Source organism: Manis javanica, unplaced genomic scaffold (assembly GCF_040802235.1).
Source record: "Manis javanica isolate MJ-LG unplaced genomic scaffold, MJ_LKY HiC_scaffold_36, whole genome shotgun sequence".
Lineage (NCBI taxonomy): Eukaryota > Metazoa > Chordata > Mammalia > Pholidota > Manidae > Manis > Manis javanica.
Genome location: NW_027332182.1, coordinates 340,741 through 367,045, shown reverse-complemented (window position 1 = coordinate 367,045; position 26,305 = coordinate 340,741). Strand labels below are relative to the sequence as shown.

At 37.8% G+C, this 26,305-nt stretch overlaps 1 protein-coding gene across 1 annotated transcript; it reads left to right on the top strand.

The window, feature by feature from the left end:
• Positions 1 to 23,996: 23,996 nt before the first annotated feature.
• Positions 23,997 to 24,947, top strand: LOC108390784 (olfactory receptor 14I1-like). Its single transcript, XM_017650044.3, has one exon. It carries the CDS (start codon positions 23,997 to 23,999, stop codon positions 24,945 to 24,947), a length of 951 nt encoding a protein of 316 aa, XP_017505533.3.
• The last annotated feature ends 1,358 nt before the right edge of the window (positions 24,948 to 26,305 follow it).

Here is a 26,305-nt window from a genome sequence, read left to right as displayed (position 1 = left end):
GCACCATCATTAATCAACCCCAAGCCAAATTCTCAACAGTCTCCAAGCTTCTGAAGCATAACGAACAAGTTCTTACACAGTGAATAAGTTCTTACATGGTGAACAGTGCAAGGTCAGTCATATCACAGAAACTTTCAATTTTGATCACACATCATAAACTATAAACAATCAAGTCAGATATGATTATTCGTTTCATTTTTATACTTGATTTATATGTGAATCCCACATTTCTACCTTATTATTATTATGCTTCTTTAACAAAATGCTGAAGTGGTAGGTAGATGCAAGATAAAGGTAGAAAACATAATTTAGTGCTGTAAGAGGGCAAATATAGATGATCAGGTCTGTGCCTACAGAATAAGTATTAATCCAAGCTAGACAAGGGCAACAAAACATCCATGGATGCAGATTTCTCTCAAAACAGGGAGCGTGAGGTTCTAAGCCTCACCTCTGTTGATCCCCAATTTCTCACCTGATGGCTCCCCTGCGACTGTGCCTGTCATAGGTTGTTCCTCCCTTGAGGAATCTTGCCCGTCTCTGGCTAACCAGTCATCTTCTGGGGCCATACAGGGAAATGTAAAGTTGGTAAGTGAGAGAGAAGCAGTATTGTTTGAGAAGGGTAGCTTTTTACTTCTTTTCAGATTTATGCCCTGTGGCTTCTATGCCCAGCATTTGTCTTGAGGTATCTTTACCAATTGGAAGAATTATGATACTCGGTAATTTTCTATAAGAGGCAGGAATTCTACTGAAGGGTTGTAATTAGGAAGGAAGAAGAAAAGCTATAGAAGTAGCAGACAGAAGAAAACATGGGAACATTGATTATTTCTCTGACATATCTTCTTGTAGAGTAACATAAGCATGTATAGGTTTTAACAAACTACTAATTAAATTGTGTACACACATTATCATAATAGGAATACAGATACATAACCAAAGCAGACCTACAATTACCAGCCATATCAAGTCAAACCAAGAAAACCAGTTAGGTGCCCTAGGCATTTGTGAAAACTTATCAATGATAGGATGTTATATTGTCTAACTGAATTTGAGTAGTTTGAGAAAAATCAGACAAATTAAAACAACACACTCCTGGGAACTGTTTACACCCCATATATTCTTTTAACAGTAGATAGTCTATAGTCGCACGATTTTGGAGCACTGCAACTTGCACTTCTCCCAATTCTTGGTTGAGTTCTGACAGTATAGATCTAGTCAAATTTGGTGTTTTACTGTATGCACGGGACAGCCTAGGTATCTCCTTCTTCATTCCAATGGCAAGTCCAGGAACCGCTGGGATGACTGCAGCTACAACTGCAGCAGCGCCAGGATCTTCATTGAAGTTTTTTGATGTTCATCTTCTGCAATGACTCTTCCACAGGATGTTGATGTTGGAAGTTCTTCTTCATATCATATCTTGATTCGTTTTCTCGGTAGCCAAATTAGGCTTTGATCCTCTGTATAAACACAAACAAACCCTTTGCTCATACTTTGATGTGACATTTATACCATTGTGAATAACTTATTGGAGATCACCACACAGGAACTGCTCTTTTTTTAAGAGAAAGGAATATAATCAGAAAAATGTACTTCCATAGCTGATCATCTGACACCCCTTAAAAGATCAAAATTAAGGATATTTAAAGCATGCATTAATCGTTGATTTGCAGTTATTTTTATCCTATCAGAGAATAATCCCCCTTTTCTTTCTCTTTTTTTATCATTAATCTACAATTACATGAAGAATATTATGTTTACTAGGCTCTCCCCTACACCAAGTCCCCCCACAAACAGCTTTACAGTCACTGTCCATCAGCATAACAAAATGTTGTAGAATCACTACTCTTCTCTGTGTTGCACAGCCCTTCCCTTTCTCCCAACCCCCACATTATGCATACTAATCATAATGCCCCCTTTCTTCTTCCCCCCCTTATTCATCCCTACCCTCCCATTCTCCCCAGTCTCTTTCCCTTTGGTAACTGTTAGTCCATTCGTGGGTTCTGTGATTCTGCTGCTGCTTTGTTTCTTCATTTTTTCTGTTGTTCTTATACTCCACAGATGAGTGAAATCATTTGGTATTTGTCTTTCTCCGCTTGGCTTATTTCACTGAGCATAATACCCTCTAGCTCCATCCATGTTGTTACAAATGGTAGGAATTGTTTTCTTCTTATGGCTGAATAATATTCCATTGTGTATATGTACCACTTCTTCTTTATCCATTCATCTACTGATGGACACTGAGGTTGCTTCCAATTATTGGCTATTGTAAGTAGTGCTGCCATAAACATGGGTGCATCTGTCTTTTTCAAACTTGAGTGCTGCGTTTTTAGGGTAAATTCCTAGGAGTGGAATTCCTGCATAAAATGGTAAGTCTATTTTGAGCATTTTGAGGAACCTCCATACTGCTTTCCACAGTGGTTGAAGTAATTTACATTCCCACCAGCAATGTAGGAGTGTTCCCCTTTCTCCACAACCTCGCCAACATTTGTTGTTGCTTTTCTTTTGGATGGTAGCCATCCTTACTGGTGTGAGGTGATATCTCATTGTGGTTTTAATTTGCATTTCTCTGATAATTAGTGATGTGGAACATCTTTTCATGTGTCTGTTGGCCATCTGAGTTTCTTTTTTGGAGAACTGTCTGTTCAATTCCTCTGCCCATTTTTTAATTGGATTATTTGTTTTTTACTTGTTGAGGCATGTCAGCTCCTTATATATTTTGAATGTCAAGCCTTTGTTAGATCTGTCATTTATGAATATATTCTCCCATACTGTAGGGTACCTTTTTGTTCTATTGATGGTGTCTTTTGCTTTATAGAAGTTTTTCAGCTTACTATAGTACCACTTGTTCATTTTTGCTTTTGTTTTCTTTGCCTAGGGAGATATGTTCAAGAAGAGTTCACTCATGTTTATGTCTAAGAGATTTTTGCCTATGTTTTTTTCTAAGTTTTATATTTTCATGACTTACATTCAGATCTTTGATCCATTTCGAATTTACTTTTGTCTATGGGGTTAAACAATGGTCCAGTTTCGTTCTCTTACATGTAGCTGTCCAGTTTTGCCAACACCATCTGTTGAAGAGACTGTCATTTGCCCATTGTATGTCCATGGCTCCTTTATCAATATTAATTGACCATATATGTTTGGATTAATGTCTCGAGTCTCTAATCTGTTCCACTGTTCTGTGGCTCTGTTATTCTGCCAGTATCAAAGGGTCTTGATTACTATGTCTTTGTAGTAGCGCCTCAAGTTAGGGAGTGAGATACCCCCACTTTATTCTTTTTTCTCCAGATTGCTTTACATATTCAGGGTCTTTGGTGTTTCCATATGAATTTTTGAACTATTTGTTGCAGTTCATTGAAGAATGTTACTGGTAATTTGATAGGGATTGCATCAAATCTGTATATTACTTTGGGAAGAATGGCAATTTTAACTATACTAATTCTTCCTAGCCAAGAGCATGGGATGAGTTTCCATTTGTTAGTGTCCCCTTTCATTTCTCTTAAGTGTCTTGTAGTTTTCATGGTATAGGTCTTTCACTTCTTTAGTTAGGTTTATTCCTACATATTTTATTCTTTTTGATGCAATTGGAGTGAATGGAGTTGTTTTCCTGATTTCTCTCTTTTTTTTTTTATATGGAATCTCTCATATTTATTGATCAAATGGTTCTTACCAACAATAATATTCTGTATTGGGGACTCAATGCACAATCATTAATCAACCCCAAGCCTAATTCTCAACAGTCTCCAATATTCTGAAGCAAAACGAAGAAGTTCTTACGTGGTGAACAAGTTCTTACAAAGTGAATAAGTTCTTACATGGTGAACAGTGCAAGAGCAGTCATATCACAGAAACTTTCAGTTTTGATCATGCATCATGAACTATAAACAATCAAGTCAGATATGATTATTCATTTGATTTTTATACTTGATTTATATGTGAATCCCACATTTCTTCCTTATTATTTTAATTATTATTTTTAATAAAATGCTGAAGTGGTAGGTAGATGCAAGATAAAGGTAGAAAGCATAATTTAGTGTTGTAAGAGGGCAAATGTAGATGATCAGGTGTGTGCCTGTAGACTAAGTATTAATCCAAGCTAGACAAGGACAACAAAACATCCATGGATGCAGAAGATTTCTCTCAAAATGGAGGAGGGGGGTGAGGTTCTAAGCCTCACCTCTGTTGATCCCCAATTTCTCACCTGATGGCCCCCCTGTGACTGTGCCTGTCTTAGGTTGTTCCTCCCTTAAGGAATCTTACCCATCTCTGGTTAACCAGTCATCTTCTGGGGCCTGATTTCTCTTTCTATTGGTTTATTGTTAGTGTGTAGGAAAGCCACAGATTTCTGTGTGTCAATTATGTATCCTGCATCTTTGCTGTATTCCGATATCAGTTCTAGTAGTTTTGTAGTTTAGTGACACGGTCCAGCCACGTCTAGTCGAGCAGGTCCTGAAGTGCAGAAGGGGGGCGAAGAAAAGAAAGACAGAAAGAACTGGGAGGGCTGACGCTACCGCGCATTGCGAGCAAAACTTTAATGAAGTTCCAGGGTTTATATAATGTAGTGGGGTTACATGGTTCCAGGACATAGCATTATCCAATAGACAATCAAGCACAGTATTGACGTAAGCAGCAGCCGGGCAAAAGTAGGCACAGCAGGGTTCCGTCAGTTGGTCATGGAATGGGTAAATAGGATGTTCTTTGTTCTCCTTTCCTGCCACATCAGCAAGTGGGGGAAGGGGATAGCCTACTCCCAACATCTCCCCCTTTTTTATATTATAATATGAAGATAGTGCCTGTCTTAGCTGCCCCAAGGCAGCAACTCTGATCTTACCCGTCATTGGTACTCCCACTCTCCTGTGGAAGCCCTGTCTTAGGTTGCCAGAGTCTCCAGGGTGCTTACCCATCATTGGCTATCCTGTCTTTCTCTGATAGTATCATATGGGGGTTGTTGTTTCAGGCGAAACATATGAATTTGCTAACCCAGCTTTAAGAGGGATTTTAACCCAAGCTTAATAACACAAGGTATCAATAATATCATTATAAGAAGACATAGAAGAGCAGTCACAATGGATAACAGAAAATGGGGCGAGTCTCCCAACTTGCCGAAGGGAGAGGCTGCATGCTTGAGGGTGTCTAGGATATCTTGAGTGGTTTAAACAGGATCAAATCACAATTCTGCATTTTTCATGTCAAGTATCTCCTTATGTAGGTCCAGAAAATCTTTGGTGAAGTTGTCAGTAAGCCATATGCCCTGTAGGTGATTTTTCACCGTTTCCCAACTAAACTTAGATTGATTATACTCTTTAGATGTGACACAAATTTCATTATAGGCTGCATGACATTTCAATTGGTGCTTTAGTCTCAGGCCCTGAACCTCTTTGACTAAATACATGACCAAGTCATACAGGGCATTAAGCTTATGACTTATTTTCTCATCAATATTTCCTTGATCCTTAAGAGCCTGAGTTGCATTTTGGGTCAAACTATTGACATAGGTAGCAGTTTGTACATTCTCAGTTAATACTACAGCCCCTACAGTAGAAGATACAATAAAGGAAATTAAAGACAACAACCCTACAATAATGATGTCCACAGCTCTCTTGGGACAGTCTGGAGCTTTCTTCAATTCTATCAACACTTGCAGGCCCTTATCATCATACGAAGCTCCCATGTGGTTCACAGGAGTCAAAAGGAAAGGGGGTTGCTTAAGTAAAATAACTATGGTATTGTTGGACACAGAAGAGATGCAGCTAGTGAGACTGCAATTTTTACAGGCAATGTGAAACATATTTTTCTGAGAAGTCATATTTATGGAAATAGACCCTACCAACAGCGCATGGGGTGGGCAACGCAAGCTGTCACATGTGTGTCATTGTTTACATTAATGGTTGTACTATTATGCCAATCTAATCCTCCCATAGCCGCCCCTATTTTCCACCAAGAGGTTTGAGAGTACCCATCTGGAGTGTACCAAAGTCCTATAAAGAGTCCTCTGTATTGCAGGGCTGGAGTCTTTGAATTTGGTCCTAAAGACCAGTCAACAATGTAAAGTTCTTTAGTGATGTTCATCTGCTGTGGCCATTCACCACCTGCGCTCACAAGTGAAGGGGAGCCCTTGCACTTTGTCCAGGGTAATGGCAATGTGTCATTTTTAATTAAAGATGATGATGTAAAGGCAAGGTGCCGTTGCTCCTATTACTAGTGTTCCAATGGGCGTCCAGAGCATGACAGTGAGTTGGTGACCCAGAGCGGTCCAGTCCCACACATTTCAAGACTGAAGTGTTAAACAGCCAGGCTTGTGATTATTTAAGTAAGTGATGTCATTGCAATCATTTTTAAAGAAGCACATCGGAGTCCCTCATCCTAGGCCTGTATAATTATACAACCGGCATTGTAGATGCGCGTGGACGACAGGTCCTCCCAAAATGTCAGAATCATTGGAGTAGATATGTACCTCAGGAGACTTCCAACTGACTGGATGGAGCAGAGGAGGGTCAGGAACATATGCCCAATATATGCACTGAACTGCTTGCTCTTCAGCTGGGGTCCTCCAAAGCTGGAGCAGGGTCAGGAGTAATATGGTCTGCATGACGCACCAGCCTTTCTGGCCACCACCTCAGGCCCTCAGCATCCTGTGGAAAGACACAAACGTGTCCTCGCTCCCAAAGAAGGACGGGATCTGGACCTTGCCATGCCCTGGTAAGAGGATCCTTCCATCGCACCTGTGCGAAGGACGGATGACCACTAGAGCACCAAAAGCGCTCTGCGGAACTGCGTCCTGCAAGGTCTAGAGTTAAAAAATTTAAAATATATAGTGCATGGGATAAATAATTTAAAGGTGTAACTGGGTATAACTCCCCCTTCTTAATTTTATTGAGCTGGGTTTTTAAAGTGCCATGGGCTCTTTCAACAATGCCTTGGCCCTGGGGATTATAGGGGATGCCTGTCTTGTGGGCAATACCCCATTGCGCACAAAATGTGCAAAAGCAGCTACTGGTATAGCCAGATCCACTGTCGGTTTTAATCAGCCTTGGAATGCTCATAACAGCAAAGCAAGAGAGGCAATGGTGAATAATTTGTGAAGTGGATTCTCCAGAGAGAGCGGTAGCATGCAAGAAACCTGAATAGGTGTCAATGGTAACATGAACATATTTTAATTTTCCAAATTCAGGGATGTGCATGACATCCATCTGCCACAGGTGATTTGGCAGGAGGCCACGAGGGTTTACACCAAGTTGTGGAAGGTTGAAATGCTCAGGGCAGGTTGAGCATCTTTTAACAATTTGTCTCACAGCTTCTCTAGTGATGTGAAAATATTTGTGAAGACTATGACTATTTTGATGATGTAATGAGTGAGAGTGCGTAGCCTTTTCTATTTGTGTAAGGCCTACGCAGCGCGTGGCTGCATTAGCTAATGCATTACCTGCAGTCAAAGGACCAGGTAACACAGTGTGAGCACGTATGTGACCTATATAACAGCACTCTGTCCGCTGTTGAAGCAAATACTGTATCTGTACAAAAAGCTGCTGGATGGCTGTAGTAGAAGTGTCAATGAGAGGAACAGTCTCCAGTCGGGAGACTGCATTGACTACATACTGGCTGTCAGAGTAGAGATTAAATGAGGACAAAAAGTGGAGCAGAATTAAAGCCACAGCATGCAGTTCTACCACTTGTGCTGAAGCTGGAGTGGTATGGTGTGAAAAAGCCTTGCCATGCACCACATACACAGCCGTGCCATTGCTGGAGCCATCCGTGAAGATGGTGGGTGCACCTTCAACAGGTGTGGAAGAAATTATGTGTGGGAATACAAATTCTTGAAGTTGAGCAAACTGGAGTAGTTTCACCTGAGGGTAATGATTATCTACTACTCCCATAAAATCAGCCAAAGCGATGGGAAATGCATCTGTGTTTTGTAAGAGCCAATCTATCTGTTGTTTTGTGAAAGGAACACCGATTATAGATGGTTCAAATCCAAAATATTTTCTGGCTTCTGACCTTATCTCCTGTATTAAAGTTGCCACTGCATCATGAAAAGGAGTTAATGATCTTTGAGGTGAAACTGCTAAATGTAGCCACCGAAGCGGACCTTATCCTTGCCAAAGGACCGCAGTGGGGGAATGTTTGGTAGCAAAAATGTAAGCTTCTAAAGGTTTATTGTAATAAAAATATGTCAGTCGCTGTTGTGTAATGGCCTGGTCTACACGCAACAGAGCAGTCTTGGCCAGCGGAGTAAGTTCTCTAGGTGAGTTTGGATCTGGATCTCCCTGCAACACATCAAATAGAGGCTTTAGTTCACCAGTGGTGATTCCTAATGAAGGCCTCAACCAATTCATATCCCCTAGCAGTTTCTGAAAATCATTCAAAGTCTTCAACTGATCTTTTCTCAATTCTATCTTTTGGGGTCTAATTTTGTGATGGTACAATTTATAACCTAAAAAGTGGAAAATGGGTTAACTGTCTGCACTTTCTCAGGAGCTATAACAAGACCTCACTCTGACAAAGATGTCTGCAGGGCAGAATAAGCTTCAAGCAGGATTTTCTGTTCCTGGGAAGCTAAGAGAATATCATCCATATAGTGGATGGTTTATATTTGAGGAAATTATGTATGAATGGGAAGTATAGCTGCAGACACATACTTCTGACACAAGGTCGGGCTGTTGGCCATGCCTTGAGGCAAAACTAGCCATTGATATCTTTTCATAGGCTCTTGAAGATTCGTACTCGGGACACTAAAAGCAAATCTTTTACAATCTTGTGGGGCTAAGGGAATAGTATAAAAGCAGTCTTTTAGGTCTAATACTATTTTATAGGTATTATTTGGAATAGCTGCAGCATGGGGCAGCCCAGGTTGAAGAGCTCCCATCACTTCTATAGTTTCATTCACTTTCCTCAAGTCTTGCAACAGCCTCCACTTTCCTAATTTTTTCTTAATAACAAATATAGGGGAGTTCCAAGGAGATGTAGAGGAAGTAGTATGACCTTTATCCAATTGCTCCTGAACTAACAACTGAGCTGCTGCAATTTTTTCCTTGGACAAGGGCCACTGATCTATCCACACTGGCTCATCGCTTTTCCAGTGAATAAAGTCTGCATGGAGAACAGGCAAGATCATGGCCCTTGAGGAAAATACCCTAATTCTCTTCTGTCTTGTTTTAGTGCTAATGGAAGGGGTTCCACAATACCTTGGTTATTGCTACCTAGCCCTTGTTGTGGAAGGAGTCCTTGGTTAAACATCTGTTGTGAAACTTGAGCAGAGGGACTATATAGATAAACTCCCATCTCAGACATGACATCTCTACCCCATAGATTTATAGGTAACCGTGGTACAATATATGGCTGAAAAGTACCTATCTGTCCCTCAGAATCTTCCCAGGTTAATATATCAGAAATTTGTAGAGGTGATTGAGACTGACCTATGCCTCAGAGCTCTGTAAGTGTTTGCTGTGAGGGCCAAGCAGATGGTCAATGAATGTCTGCTATACAAGAAACATCTGCCCCTGTATCTAGGATTCCTTTGAACCACATTCCTTGGATTTTCAACTCTAGTTGGGGTCTATTCTGTTTGATCTCTTGGATCCAATAAGCTTCTGAAGAACCAAAGCCTCCATCTTTTCTAGGGCTTGTGGTGACAGTTCTTCCCACAGATATTACGGGGAGCAATATTAGTTGTGCTACCCTTTGTCCAGAGGGGATTACTAATATGCCTTGGGGAGAGTGTGTCATGACTTTAATTTCACCTATATAATCTGCATCTATTACACCTGGGGCAACATGTAATCCTTTCATGGTGTTACTACTTCTTCCCAGCAATAATCCTACTGTCTCTAGAGGTAACGGCCCATAGACCCCTGTAGGAAGGGCTTGCATGCCCATTTCTGGTGTTAATACTGTGTAGGCGGTGGAACTGAGGTCCAGCCTTGTGCTCCCTGAGGTAGCTTGAAAGAGGTCTTGAATGGATTTCCGCTGCTTAGAACCTGACTCTCAGAAGCCTGATTCTCTGTGGTCTCCTGCAGCGCCCCATAGCATTGTTTGTTCGGGGCCTCGGGCTGGCCCCTCTGCCAGTTTCCCTGTAGGGGATGGCCATCTTTATCAAATCTTGATCTACAGTCCTTTGCCCAATGTTTTCCTTTTTTACACCCAAGACAAAGCTGCAGTGTAGCCTCACCTCCTTGATTAGCTGGAGACCTGGAGGCTCGTGGACATTGTCTGGCTATATGTCCCATCTGTCCTCAATTAAAGCATGCACCGGCAGGACCCTAACACCCACGAGATCTGGTCTGCAGAAGCATAACTTCTTTGATGGACTTCCCTTGCAGCGCTGCTGCCATAGCTAACCCCTGGGTATAGGATGGCCCTATATCTGAACATAAGCGAATGTAATCTGATAAGGTGGCCTTTTTCCAAAATGGCCTTAAGACAGCTTGGCAGGCACTGTTGGCATTCTCATAAGCCAACTTGTGACTAGGGTGGTACTAGCCTCTTATTCTCCAAATGTTCTCCCTGCTGTCTTCAATAGGTGAGCTGCAAATTCTTGAAATGGCTCATCAGGCCCTTGCCTGATCTTAGAGACCTCCTCTGTTCTACTAGTACTTTCTGGGAGAGCCTTCCAAGCTCTTCTAGCTGCCACATTTGTTTGAGCATATACTGCTAACTGAAAGACCAACTGTTGATCCACCTCAGCATATTGGTCCTCTCCTGCCAACATGTCAAAAACAATGGGTATTTTCTGAGCAGCATTAGTCCTAGCTGTTTTCTGACAATTCGCATAAAATTCTGATTTCCATAGCAGATAATCTCCCCCTGTAAGACATGCATGTGCTAAGGACTTCCAGTCTCCCACGGGAAAAGCCTCTGTAGTCATAGCTTCTAAGATGGTTAATGTAAAGGAGCAGTGGGGCCATATTTATTGCAGGCCTCTTTCAGCTCTTTTAACTGTTTGAAAGGAAATGGCACATGTTGTCTGAATACCTCTCCATTGTCACCTGGCTGTTCTAACACTGGATAGGCAAAAAATTCTTGTGTGTCCTCTCCCTGATCTTGAGCTTGTTGTAGTACTGCCTCAAGAGGAGTAACATTTCTCTGTCTCTTCTGCATATTAACTGGAAGCACATGAGGATTTTCTTTCTTAGACTCTACAGGCTGTTTTTCTTTCTGCTCTAAACCCTTCTCTGTCTTTCGCTCCACTGTTTTCTCTTTACTTTTTTCTGAGGATGTAGGCTGAATAGGATCAGAACCTGCCTTTTCAAGGGGAGCTGTTTCAGCCTTACTCACAGGGGAGTCTCTTCTCTCGGGGTGTGGCTATCCCATCTTTTGCTGTGCTTCTTAGGCTAAAGTAAGCCGCTTCAGGGTGCCCTGAATTTCATTCCATGGCTCTTCAAAAGGTATTCCAAATGTGTCTGTGGTGATTGTCCACATTGCTGCAAGCAGGGATGGATAAACTTTCTTGCTAGAGCCTATGGAGGCTGTCTCTATTGTCTGTGCCTCCTTATCACAAAGTTGATCTAAAGCTTCCTCCACTAGAAGGCTCTGTCTCTCCTCCACTTCCTCGTCTGAGCCGCTGTCCAGTTTGTGATAGGATGGCTCCCGCCTTCCTGGCACCTCCAATGGTGGAGCAGATGGGGAAATGGCTGAAGAAGCAAGATTGCTTTTGTTTTCCTCAGCGGCCTGATCTGTACCAAGGGCATCCTCTTTCACATTTTATATCGTAAATCCTTTGTGCTTAAGATCTAAAGAATCTCTAATCACGGTCCACAGTCCAAAAGTATCTACTGGAAACCTTTTTGGTCCGTGTGAAGAATAATAAGTTTGTAATTTCTCTCCTACTTTATTCCATAAATCTGTGTCTACTGTCCTGTCTTCTGGAAACCATGGGCAGACTTCCTTAATAAAGTCTAAAAATCTTTCTAGTTGGGGCTTCCCTACTTTAATTCCCCTAACAGCCAATAATTTCTTCAACCCACAGACATAAAACTGTTTGCTTCTTGCCTGTCCCGTATTTGACTTGCAGAAAAATCACTTACCACTTCCACGTTGCTTGTGCGCCTCTTCTCTTGGGCATCTTTTCTGGTTACCTTGACCAGGGCTTTCTCTTCTTGACGTGGTGGCCCTCACCTTCTCCCTCTCCTTCAGGTCCCTGTTCGGGCAGCACTTGACGCGGTCCAGCTGCGCCTAGTCGAACAGGTCCTGAACTGCGGAAGGGAGGAAAAGAAAATAAAGAAAGACAGAAAGAACTGAAAGGGCTGATGCTCCCACGCATCACCAGTAAAACTTTAATGAAGGTCCAGGGTTTATATAATGCAGTGGGGTTACATGATTACAGGACATAGCATTATCCAATAGACAATCAAGCACAGTATTGATGTCAGTGGTAGCCGGGCAAAGGTAGGCACAGCAGGGCTCCGTCAGTTGCTCCTGGGATGCGTGAACAGGATATTCTTTGTTCTCCATTCCCGCCATATCAGCAAGTGTGGGAAGGGCATAGCCTGCTCCCAAAACTCTCCCCACTGTTATTTAACATAGCACTGGAGGTCCTAACCATGGCAATCAGACAAAACAAATAAAAACATGGAATCCAGATTGGTAAAGAAGAAGTTGAACTGTCACTATTTGAAGATGATATGATATTGTACATAGAAAACCCTAAAGACTCCACACCAAAACTACTAGAACTGATATAGGAATACAGCAAAGTTGCAGGATACAAAATTAACACAAAGAAATCAGTAGCTTTCCTATACACTAACAATGAACCAATAGAAAGAGAAATCAGGAAAACAATTCCATTCACAATTGCATCAAAAAGAATAAAATACCTAGGACTAAACTTAATCAGAGAAGGGAAAGACCTATACCCTGAAAACTACAAGACACTCTTAAGAGAAATTAAAGGGGACACTAACAAATGGAAACTCATCCCATGCTCTTGGCTAGGAAGAATTAATATCCTCAAAATGGCAATCCAGCCCAAAGCAATATACAGATTTGATGTAATCCCTCTCAAATTACCAGCAACATTCTTCAATGAACTGGAACAAATAATTCAAAAATTCATATGGAAACACCAAAGACCCCGAATAGCCAAAGCAATTCTGAGAAAGAAGAATAAAGTAGGGGGGATCTCACTCCCCAACTTCAAGCTCTACTACAAAGCCATAGTAATCAAGACAATTTGGTACTGGGACAAGAACAGAGTCATAGACCAGTGGAACAGATTAGAGATTCCAGACATTAACCCAAACATATATGTTCAATTAATATTGTTAAAGGAGCCATGGACATAAAATGGTGAAATGACAGTCTCTTCAACAGATGGAGCTGGCAAAACTGGACAGCTACATGTAGGAGAATGAAACTGGACCATTGTCTAACCACATACACAAAAGTAAATTCAAAATGGATCAAAGACCTGAATGAAAGTCATGAAACCATAAAACTCTTAGAAAAAAATATAGGCAAAAACCCTTTAGACATAAACATGAGTGACGTCTTCTTGAACATATCTCCCTGGGCAAGGAAAACAAAAGCAAAAATGAACAAGTGAGACTATATTAAGCTGAAAAGCTTCTTTACAGCAAAAGACACCATCAATAGAACAAAAAGGAACCCTACAGTATGGGAGAATATATTTGAAAATGACAGATCCGATAAAGACTTGATGTGCAGAATATATAAAGAGCTCACATGCCTCAACAAACAAAAAACAAATAACCCAATTAAAAAATGGGCAGAGGAACTGAACAGACAGTTCTCCAGAAAAGAAATACATATGGCCAACAGACACATGAAAAGATGCTCCACATCGCTAATTATCAGAGAAATGTCAACTAAAACTACAATGAGGAATCACCTCACACCAGAAAGGATGGCTGCCATCCAAAAGACAAACAACAACAAATGTTGGTGAGGCTGTGGAGAAAGGGGATCCCTCCTACACTGTTGGTGGGAATGTATATTATTTCAACCATTGTGGAAAGCAGTATGGAGGTTCATCAAAATGCTCAAAACAGACTTACCATTTGACCCAGGAATTTCACTCCTAGGAATTTAACCTAAGAATGCAACAATCAAGTTTGAGAAATACAGATGCACCCCTATGTTTATTGCAGCACTATTTACAATAGCCAAGAACTGGAAGCAACCTAAATGTCCATTGGTAGAAGAATGGATAAAGAAGATGTGGTACATATACACAATGGAATACTACTCAGCCATAAGAAGAGGGCAAATTCTACCATTTGCAACAACATGGATAGAGCGGAGGGTATTATGCTCAGTGAGATAAGCCAAGCAGAGAAAGAGAAATAGCAAATGATTTCACTCATCTGTGGAGCATAAGAACAAAGGAAAAACTGAAGAAACAAAACAGCAGCAGAATCACAGAACCCAAAAATGGACTAACAGGTACCAAAGGGAAAGGGACTGTGGAGGATTGGGTGGGTAGGGAGGGATAAGGGGGGAGAATAAGAAGAGGGGTATTAAGATTAGCATGCATGGGGGGAGGGAGAAAGGGGAGGTCTGTACAATACAGAGAAGACAAGTGGTGATTCTACAACATTTTGCTATGCTGATGGACAGTAACTGTAAAGTGGTTTATAGGGGGGATCTGGTATAGGGGAGAGCCTAGTAAACATAATATTCTTCTTGTAAGTGTAGATTAATGACAAAAAAAAAGAAAGTAAAGGGTGATTACTCCCTGATAGGATAAAAATAACTGTAAATCAATGATTAATGCATGCTTTAAATATACTTAATTTTGATCACTTAAAGGGTGTCAGATGATCGACTATGGAGGTACATTTTTCTGATAATATTCCTTTCTCTTAAAAAAAAAAAAAGCAGTTCCGGTGTGGTGACCTCCAATGAGTTCTACACAATGGTAAAAAGGGCATGTCAAAATTTGGGCAAAGGGTCTCTTTGTGTTTATACAGAGGATCAAAGCCTAATTTGACTACCCAGAAAATGAACTAAGATACGATATGAAGAAGAACTTCCAACATCAGCACTCTCTGGAAGAGTCATACCAGAAGATGATCATCAAAGAACCTTAACAAAGTCCAGGCGATGCTGCAGTTGTAGCTGCATTCATCCCACTGGTTCCTGGAATTGCCATTGGAATGAAGAAGGAGACATGTAAGCTGGCCTGTGCATACAGTAAAACAACAAATTTGACTGGATCTATACTGTTGGAACTCAACCAAGAATTAGGAGAAGTGCATGTTGTAGCACTCCAGAATCTTACAACCGCAGACTATCTACTGTTAAAAGAACATATGGGATGTGAACAGTTCCCAGGAATGGGTTGTTTTAATTTTTCTGATTTCTCTCAGACTGTTCAAGTTCAGTTGGACAATATCCACCATATCATAGATAAGTTTTCACAAATGCCTAGGGTGCCTAACTGGTTTTCTTGGTTTCACTGGAGATGGCTGGTAATTATAGGTCTGCTCTGGGAATGTAACTGTATTCCTATTATGTTAATGTGTGTATGCAATTTAATTAGTAGTTTAAAACCTATACATACTTAAGTTACTCTACAAGAAGATATGTCAAAGAAATAATCAATCTTCCCATGTGATCTTCCATCTGCTACTCCTATAGCTTTACTTTTTCCTTCCTAATTACAACCCTTAAATACAACTCGTTCCTTATATCGAATTTACTGAGTACCATAATTCTTGCAAGTGGTAAAGATACCTCAAGACCAATACTGGACATAGAAGCCTCAGGGCATAAATCTGCAAAGAAGTAAAAAGCTAACCTTTTCAAACAGTATTGCCTCTCTCCTACTTACCAACTTTACATTTCCCTGTATGGCTCCGGAAGATGACTGGTTAGCCAGAGATGGGTAAGCTTCCTCTAGGGAGGAACAACCTAAGACAGGCACCATTGCAGGGGGGCCATTGGATGAGAAATTGGGGATCAGCAGAGGTGAGGCTTAGAACCTCACCCGCCCTCTTCTGAAAGAAATATTCTGCATCCATGGATGTTTTATTGCCCTTGTCTAGCTTGGATTAACACATAGTCTACAGGCACACACCTGATCATCTAAATTTGCTCTCCTACCACACTAAACTATGTTTTCTAATTTTATCTTGCATCTACCTACCACTTCTGCATTTTATTAAAAATAATATTAATAAAGATAGAAATGCTGTATCCACATATAAATCAAGTATAAAAATCAAACGAATATTCATATTTGAACTGATTGTTTATAGTTCATAATGCATGATCAAAACTGAAAGTTTCTGTGATGACTACCCTTCTGCTGTTCACCATGTAGCTTATTCACTATGTAATAACTTATTCACCATGTAAGAACTTGTTCGTTATGCTTCAGAAGATTGGAGACTGATGAGAATTAGACGGGTTGGATTAATGATTGTACATTGAGCATTGAGTCCCCTATACAGAATTTTATTGTTGTTAAGAACCATTAGATCAATAAATATGAGATGCCCTCTCAAAAAAAAATTCAAATATAGTTAAAATTTAAGGCAAATAATTGTTTTATACTTCAAAGGATTTATAAATAAATTAGGTGTATTCAATCATTTGATTAGATCATGGATTGTATAAAAATAATTTCTTACACTGACTCTTGTTGAAAGATAACATACAGTAGTAAATTTTTGTTCTTACTATCTCATGATGTAAGTGAATTAAGATGTCAAAAGACAATTTTTTCATGTGGTAATAATGATTTCATTGCAGTAAAATTAAGTTGCACACGTAGTCATAACTAACTGCAATATTGTACCATAATCTCTTCTTTTTTGACATTTAATATATTTAGACATACAGGTCTCTTGCATTTTCATAAACTTAAGGGGTAGAATACTGAAATAAAGTTTTGCATTTCAAATACCTATATATGTATATGTCTGTAGATATATGCATATAGAAATAAATATATAAGTCATAAATGCAAATAAATACGTTTCATATATAATATATATGAAAGCTACATAAATAAACATATAAAGATCTGATGTTTAAATAACTATGTATAAATTGCATTAAATATGTGTGTATATGCTTAATTTTATGTAAATAAATATATATATGATTTAAACTACATAATTTTGTTTCAGTATATCTACTTATTATATCTATGAAAATATAACCTGGGCTTTTCTGGACTATTACAAAGAGAGGTACTTACACCTATAAATGGATTCAATCATATTTATAACATATACAGTATAAAATTTTTTCAATGTTCCTGTAATCAATGACCTATTTGTGGTGAGCAAAAGGCAGCTGGTAAAATCACCAGTTTTTAAGAGGTTACTGGTTAGTGGACATGAAAAAAAAGTAGATTAACAATATGTAATCATATCCAACATAGGAAACAGATGCTTCTAGTGAAGTTTTAACATAAATATAAATAGTTTAATAAAACAAAGATTTAAAAAATTACAATAAGGTGGCCACATTCATTCATTTAAACTCCAATATATACAACAATAATAAAAGGAAATAGTGAAGGGCAATGAATCAAAATGTAGATCTAGGAGAAGCTAGTGACAATGCAGATTGGACAAGAAAACAGACTGGCACAAACTGTATGAATCACAGGGAAATATATTTTTTCTCAGTACCATTCAGAACTGCTTATACAATTATTACTGTTTTGTAATGTTTAATTTTTTGTGTGGTTGAATACTTTCGTTTCAGAAATGATGAGGGTTATATGTTCAGGAAAAAAGTATTTGCTAATTCAAAGATGCCTGAATATGAGATAATTTTGGTCTACTGTAATATTAAACTTTTGTTGAACAAATTATGACATCTGGCATTCAGGCCTCAGTGGGCAGTGCCCAAAAATATTTTTCCTTCAAATGCAATTAGTACTAAAGGCTTAATTCATACTGAATGCCACTATCGGTGTTTATACATTTCATTAATTCTAATAAATATGGTTGTAATGTAATATCAGTTGTTGGTTTTTGTTTAAGTCAAATGGGTCAGTGAAAGCTTTTGAACTTAAAACTAAATACACAAATTTCTACTAATTGCATTGAATCTCATACCACTCACCACATTTCACCCATTTATTCCATTGTCCATGAATATCTAAGTAGTTAAAATCCTAAGCATATAAAATATTTGTTTTCAGAGAAAAACTTCACATATTTAAACCACCATCAGCAATTCACCAACATGGCACCTTTTCCAAAACTATGCTAAAATATGGTCAAACGAAGCTTTCTAATTGTTGCTATTTTATGTTTATTAAGATATGTGTCATTTTCTTCTGTATTGCATTTTTCACATTACTAATGAACTAGATGTCATAATTAATATACATGTGAGAATTATCTCACAGATATTAAAAATATTAGTTTTCCCATGTTTTAGTTGATGTATTAATGCAAGAATTGATTTTTTTACATACTTGCACATTGTGAAATAATTACCACAATTATGATAATTAACACAGCCATCATCTCACATAATCACCATTTTTTTTGTGTGTCATTGGAAAACAGGATTTCCTTCTAAGAAAATCTCAAGTACACAATATATTATTGTTACTTATAGTCACCGTGGTATATATTAGTTCTCCAGAAAACTGGAGTTACAGGCAGGCTCATACTGAAAGCCATGCCTTAACTAAATATAGACTCTCAAATGAAAATCACCATTGAAATCAGCACAGGGATGGGTAGGAAAACCTGAACTGCAATTGACTAATTGCTGGAGACTCAGTTTTGCACTTCGTTTGCACAACTCTTAGAGTCACAAATGCCAGGGAACTCAGTCAAAGTGATGCTGATATCTCATGTCATTTTGATTTGCAAAACCATGATGATTAATGAGGAGGAGCATCTCTTTAAGTGCCTTTTGGCCATTTGTATTTCTTCTTTTGAGAGAAGGTCTGTTAAGGTCTTCCACCCATTTTTTAATCAGATTATTTGTTTTGTTGGTGTTGACGCACAGGATTTCTATGTATATTTTGGATGTGAATCCCTTATAGGGGAAATCAATTATGAATATATTTTCCCATACTTTAGCTTGTCTTTTTGTTCTGTGGATGGTGCCCTTTGCTGTACTGAAGCTTTTAGTTAGATGTAGTCCCACTTGTTGCTTTTTATATTTTGTTTCTCTTACCTGTGATGTGTCCAGAAAAAAAATTGCTCCTACGTTTGTTCAGGAGGTTTTGCTTATATTTTTTTTGAAGACCTTCGTGGATCAATGTCATCATTTAGTACTATAATTGATTTTGAGCTTATTTTTATGTTTAAAGTTAAAGACTAATACAGTTTCATTGTGTTGTATGTAGCTGTCCAGTTTTCACAACAAAAGTTATTGAAGAGACTATCCCTCATTGTATTTTCATGTCTACTGTATTATATATTAATTTACCAAAGATTATTTGTGCTCTAGTCTCTTCTATTGATCTCTGGGTCTATTCCTACATGAGTACCATACAGTTTTGTTTACTGCAACTTTGTCATATAGCTTGAAATCAGGAAACATACCCTCAAAGTTCTTCTTTCTCAAGATTGCTTTGACTATTGGAGTCTTTTGTGGATTCATATGGATTTTATGGTTATTTGCACAAGTTCTTTGAAAAGTGCCATTGATATTTTGATAGTTATTGTATGGAGCTGTACATTACTTTGCAGATAATGAGTATTTTGACAATAATAACTCCTCCTATCCATTAGCATGGGATAGATTTCCATTGATTTTTGTCTTCCGTAATTTCACTCATAAGTGTATTATAGTTTTCAAAGTAGATGTCTTCTGCCTCCTTGGTTAGGTTTACTTGCAGGAATTTTATTCTCTTGGATGATGCAATTGTAAATGGAATTGTTTTCCTGAATTCACTTTCGGATATTTCATTGTTAGAATATAGTAATGCAACAGATTTCTGTTTATTAATTTTACATCCTATAACTTTGTTGAATCCAGTTAATTTTCTAATACATTCTGGTGGAGATTTTAGGGTATTCTATATGTAGGATCATTTCATCTGCAAATAGTGACAGGTTTACTTCATCCATACCAATTTTGATGTATTTTACCTCTTTATCATTTACTGATTACCTTCACAAGGACTTCCAATACTTTGTTGACTTAAAGTGGAGAGAGTGGACATCCTTGTCTTGTTCCTGATCTGAGAGGAAAAGCTTTCATGTTTTCATTACTTAGTATGATGTTAACTTTGTGTCTGCTGCATATGGCATGTATTATGTTGAGATTTTTTCCCTCTAGAAATATTTTATTGGTAGTTTTTAATCATGAGTGATATTGAATTTTTTCAAATGTTTTTTTTAGCATTTATTCTGTTGATCACATGGTTTTTATCCTTTTTTGTAATATAGTGTATCACATTGACTGATTTGTGAATAGTGAACCATCCTTTCATTTTTGGAATTAATCTGACTTGTGCATGGATGGAACTTTTGATATATATTTGAATATGTTTTGCTAATATTTTGTTGAGGATTTTTGTATCTATGTTCATTGGGGATATTGGTTTATTGTTTTATTTTTTGTAGTGTCTTTAATTTGTTTTTTGGAATAATGCTGCCCTGAAAGTATAAGGTTGCAAGGTATTTCCTTCTCTTTTACATTTTGCAATACCTTTAAAAAGTTCAGTATTGTGTTTTCTTTAAACGCTTTGTAGAAATCAGCCTTGAGGCTGCCTGATATTGGAATTTTTTCTCCTGGGAAATTTTTTATTACAAATTCAATTGCATTGCTGGTTTAGATTTTGTATGGGTCAGTCTTGGATGTGTACTCTTCCAGGAACTTTTTCATTTCTTATAGGTTCTCCAATGTATGGGCATATAATTATTCATAGAATTCTCTAAAAACTTTTCATATTTCTGTTGTGTTAGCTATAACTTGACATATTATGTTGACTACTGTTTTCTGGCATAATATCAGGGACATATGTAGAATGTTTCATGTACTCCTTGGAAATTAAAATTTTTTAAATTTTTAATAAAAAACATTATTTTCTTGTCTGAGCATATTGTCAACATGTTTTTTATGTCAGGTTAGTTTATCGTGCTATTCAAAATCTGCATTTACCAATGTCCTTTTGTTGATATTACTCATGTTCCTTAAGAGATGTTACGTGAAAATTATATCAGCCTGGGATTTATTAAAACAATGGTCATCCCTGAGGCCTTCCAGGAGGTAAAGTGTGGTTTAACAAAACACAATACACATCCTTAGGTGACAAGGTTTTTACTCACCAACTCGAAAACCACACATGAAGTAGGAACGAAGTCCACAGCATCCATTACTTTCTCTCATTGGATGGAGTAATATGGGTTGGTAGCCTTTCTGTGAAACATCAGAATTCACCTAAACATGGAAGTATCTTTCCTCCTAAGACATGCTCCCAAATGTTGCCAATGTTATTCTGGAGCTCTGATATAGTTTTCCTGACAGATATTTCCAGATCAATAGTTTTGGTGAAGTGACTAATTCCCAGACTGTCCATGTTCTATGACATCACTTGATTTCCTTGTTGTTTTACAGATATCATTTTTCCTGGGAAATTTTTATTTTTGTTATTTACTGTGAAAATGTTGTTCCTTTATCTTCTTACTTATATTGTTTAAATGAAAGTGCACAAACTTATTCTTTGTCAATTGTATGTTTTTTCTCCAGCTGATTTTCAGTTTTACTCTTTACAATTAGCAGAAATTTTACAATGAGGTGTCTTTGTGAAGCTTTCTTCATGTTTGTTTTGTTTACAATACATTTATCTCTGACATGGTGGTTTATAGTTAACATCAAATTTGTAAAATATTTGCCATTATTTTTTAAACATATTTCTTCCTCTTTTAAGTATATTAATTCATTCAAGACGAACTGATATTAGACTCTATTAAATATAGAAATAATATTTAAATATTCGGAAGTATTTTATGCAAACCTGAGTCAAAACTTTTGTGTTGACTTTATGTTTTTAAGTCAACTCAATGACTTTAAAGAAAAAACAATTTACAGCATGAAAAGTATAAAATGGGGTAAGAATTTATTGATTGTGAAAATATTTAAGGCAGATACTTTATACATTATAAATAATAGCATAAAAACTAGAAAAAGCCTAGATAACCAAAATTAACCAGAAAGTAACAATCATTTCCCAGCTGAGAGAAAATCAGAAAGAAGAAACTTTGGACAGAGTGTCAGCTTGTGCTTGAGCAAAGAGATGTTCCCGGGGCAAGGAGACCACAGCAGGCCTTCTAAACACTGGGTGCTGCCACGATAAGGACTGAAGTGGTCCACAGGCATCATCCATTCTCCTGAAATTGCCACACGGAATTTATGAGGACATTTCAGCCTAGGAATTTTTAATAATTGTTAATTAAATCTGCTTGTTAAATTGTTCAACAGTGAAATGTACACTATATGTTTTTTAATCATTTCTGCCTTCTACACTCATTTATGTTTGATTACTATGTACCCCAAAGCTGGGTACTATTCTTAGTATATTTGTCTTGTTAATATCCCTCTTACTGGTGTCATGGTTATTAGAATATATAATTTTTAAATTTTTCTCCTAAGATTTATTCAAGATTTTTCTACTCATTCTTCATGACAGTTTCAGAATCACCTTAATATTTTATCCATTTGACTTTTTTCATTACAACCTTTGCATCAGCTACTCATCAGGGACTCATCCTAGCATAGGTAATAATTTACATTGTCATATACAATAGCCATTTTAAATTTTCATCCTGTGGCAGCCAACTTTCAAAATTATAACAGTAACTTCACCACTTATAAGGGTGAATTTGGGTCTGCATCAGATACTTTTGGTTAGTTTAATTCAGATGTGATAGTTGAACACACCTTGTAATTTTTTTAATTGAAGTATTATTGATATATGATCTTATATTGGTTTCAAGTATAAAACACTTTTGTTGAACAGTTACACATATGATTAAATCTTCATCCCCACTAATGTGGTTGCTATTTGTCAAAATAGAAAGATGTTACAGACCCATTGACTATATTCTCCATGTTATATTACTATCCCTTTGATCAACTTACATTATGATTGAGAATTTTTTGTCCTCTTTCATCCCCCTCACCCTCCCAATCGATCCACGCCAATTGCTCCCCCATGGTAACCACTAGTCACTTCTCCATGTTCCTGAGTCTGTTGTTGTTCATTCTGTTTTGCTTTGCTTAACAAAAGAAGTTAAGACATATGGTATTTATTTGACTCTATGAACACACATTTTATAGATTTATTTATTTATTAACTACTATTGACCCAAGAACTATTTGAGAATTTGTGTTTTCTCAAGTTTTATGAAACATGTTTCAAGTATCATCTCTAAAAGTGGACTTTTGCTGATTTAATTAATCTCAGTGGACTGGCCAAAATATCTGCAGAAAAAAGGGTATTGAAGAGCCTTTTTCATTTCAGAAAGGTGAAATTACTAGTCTCCTGGGGCTTCCCAGGGGAACAAATAAAACATTGCCTTTCAGAGAGAGATCACCTGGTAAAACACAAGAGCCCGATGCAGATCATCTCATGTGGCTTAGAGTGAAAGTCCTTTCATCTTCAAGAAAGGACTCTCTGGTGTGCCTGATGAAGGAAATTGGCCTTTACCGAAGCAAGTCTTTGTGAGAAGTACTGATATGTGGGACAGAGACCTCATGTCTCAGTCATCAGCATATCTGTGTTTACCCTTCCTGCTTATTCCTTATTTGGACTCTATTTTGATTTTTATACCACATTGGACAAAACAGATTTTTAAAGGTATATAGACAGTATTTAGTATTTTAGCATTATTGTATTTCTTATACCTTGGTTGTTTCATTTGATTAATTAATAAGCACTTTTCAAGGTAAAAGCTTTGTATATGAGTTGTGCATATTTAATTCAGTAAACCAATTTACAACACAAATTTACAGCATATAAGGACATAATTGTTCTCTCACCAATTTTTTTCTAGCATCATCTTTTCCCTTTGCAATTGACTACAGGTTTCTGAAGTATGTTAGCAGATATGGAAAACCTCACTATCTTCACAGAATTCCTCCTGATGGATGTCTCAAGCTCCCGGGAGCTTCAAATCTTGCAAGGTTTGATATTCTTAGTGACTTATCTGGCTGCCCTGGCTGGAAATCTAGTGACATTTACCATCATTGTTATAGATCCAAATCTTCACTTCCCCATGTACTTTTTTATGGGCAATTTATCCCTTATAGATTTTGGATACATCTCAGTTACTGTTCCCAAATCCATCACAAATTCTTTGATGGGTCATAAAGTGATTTCTCTTAGAGCATGTGCTGCTCAGACTTTCCTATATATTTTCTTTGGATCTGCAGAATTCTTCTTCCTTGTGGTCATGTCCTATGACTGCTATGTCGCCATCTGCCACCCTCTGCACTATGCGTCCACTGTGAGCCCCCGTTTCTGCACACAGGCGTCATGTGGCTCATGGGCCAGTGGGCTGGTCTATTCTGCTGTCCACACAGGGACCATGTTCAGTCATCCCTTCACTGAGTCCAATGTGATTCACCAGTTTTTCTGTGATGTGCCTCAAATTATGAGCATAGCATCCAAGGCTGTGCAGTTTTCTGAGTTTGTGGCCCTCGCTGTCAGTGCCTGCATTGTATTACTTGGCTTTGTCATCTTATTTGCCTCATATGTTCACATCTTTTCAACCGTGCTGCACATGCATTCTGTGGAAGCTCAGAAGAAAGCTTTGTCCACCTGCTTCCCCCAGATAGCTACACTTACTCTGTTTATAATTTCTGGATGGTTTGCTTGCTTAGGCCCTGTTTCAAACTCACCAAGCATTCAAACCTTCCTCACAGGTATGTTCTATGCCATGGTGTCCCCCTTAGTCAACCCCATCATCTTTAGCTTGAGGAACAGGGAGATTAAGTCTGCTGTGCATAGAATGTTAAAGAAAGCTTTCCAGTTCCATAGAAGCGATTTTATTTCTTAACCAGAAATTAATATTGCTCTAATCAATGTGGGAAAATATGTACAAAAATATTGACTTTAATTTTAAAGTTACATATTAGTAGTGTGGTCATATAATAAAAGAGAGATTGATGTATTAACAAGTTTGAAGTAAATCATGAAAAAAATACCTGTTTGAATAAAATGAGCTATTATTTCTTGTAGCCACTGTTTTTAAACACTAATTGTTATGCAGTGTGTAGTGGTATTTCATGTAGTTTCATTCCTATGATTTTGCAAGTGAATGAAGATCTAAAATGATAAATTTATTTCCTCACATGTGCACTGATTTTTTTGTAAGGCACTGTACCAAACTCAATGTATTTAATGAAAGTGTTCAAGTGTACCTCTAAAATAAGAAAGAAATGATGTTTAGGATAAATACATAAAAATGTGCCTACTTGGAGTACCTACTTGGTACTCCTAAGATGTACCTACTTGGAGTAAAGAACATGTTCAGCTTCTCTACTTTGTATTATTTTAAATGTTGTCTATTTACTAGCTTCCGTTTAGGCATTAACAGACTTAGAGCAGGAGAAGATAGCAGGTAACGAAAGATAAAGAAAATTCTAAATTGCTATTTTACTGGTAATTGTCATTGATGCCCTATGTGTATTATCAATACACCTTTGAAGACCTTTTTCCAATGGTACGCTATTTATTCACATACACTAGCATACACTTTTATCAGGTTTATTGAGTGATAACTGAAAGCCATGATGTGGAAGAAACCAAACTGTCCATTGAGAGATGAATGGATAAAGAAGAGTGTCATATATATACAATGGGATATTATTCAGCCATAAAAAGACAGAAATCTTGCCGTTTGTGATATCATGGAACTATCTAGAGAATATTATGCTAAGTGTAACAAGCCAGGCACAGAAAGACAAATACCATATGATTTTATTTACTTGTGGAAATGAAAATAAAAACAGTATCAAATGAACAAAATAGCGGTACACTCATAAACACTGGGAAGTGACTGGTGGTTACCATGGGGTAGGGGTTGGGATGGGGGTTGGGGAGGTTGATGGAGATACAGAGGAATAAAAATTCATAATAATAATATAATTTAGTGAATCAGACATCTTGTGGATGGTAGTACAGCATGGAGAATACATCTAATGATTCTGTAACACGTTCCTGTATGGGAAGATCATGACCACACTGGTCGGAGTGAGGATTTAACAATATGGGTAACTGTAGAACCACCTTGTTGTATACTTGGAACCAATATAAGATTGTATATCGATTACACTTCAATTAACAAAAAGAAAAGTAACATGTGTAAGTTCACAGTGCAAACCATGAAAATTTAAAATTGTATATGTGGTGAAT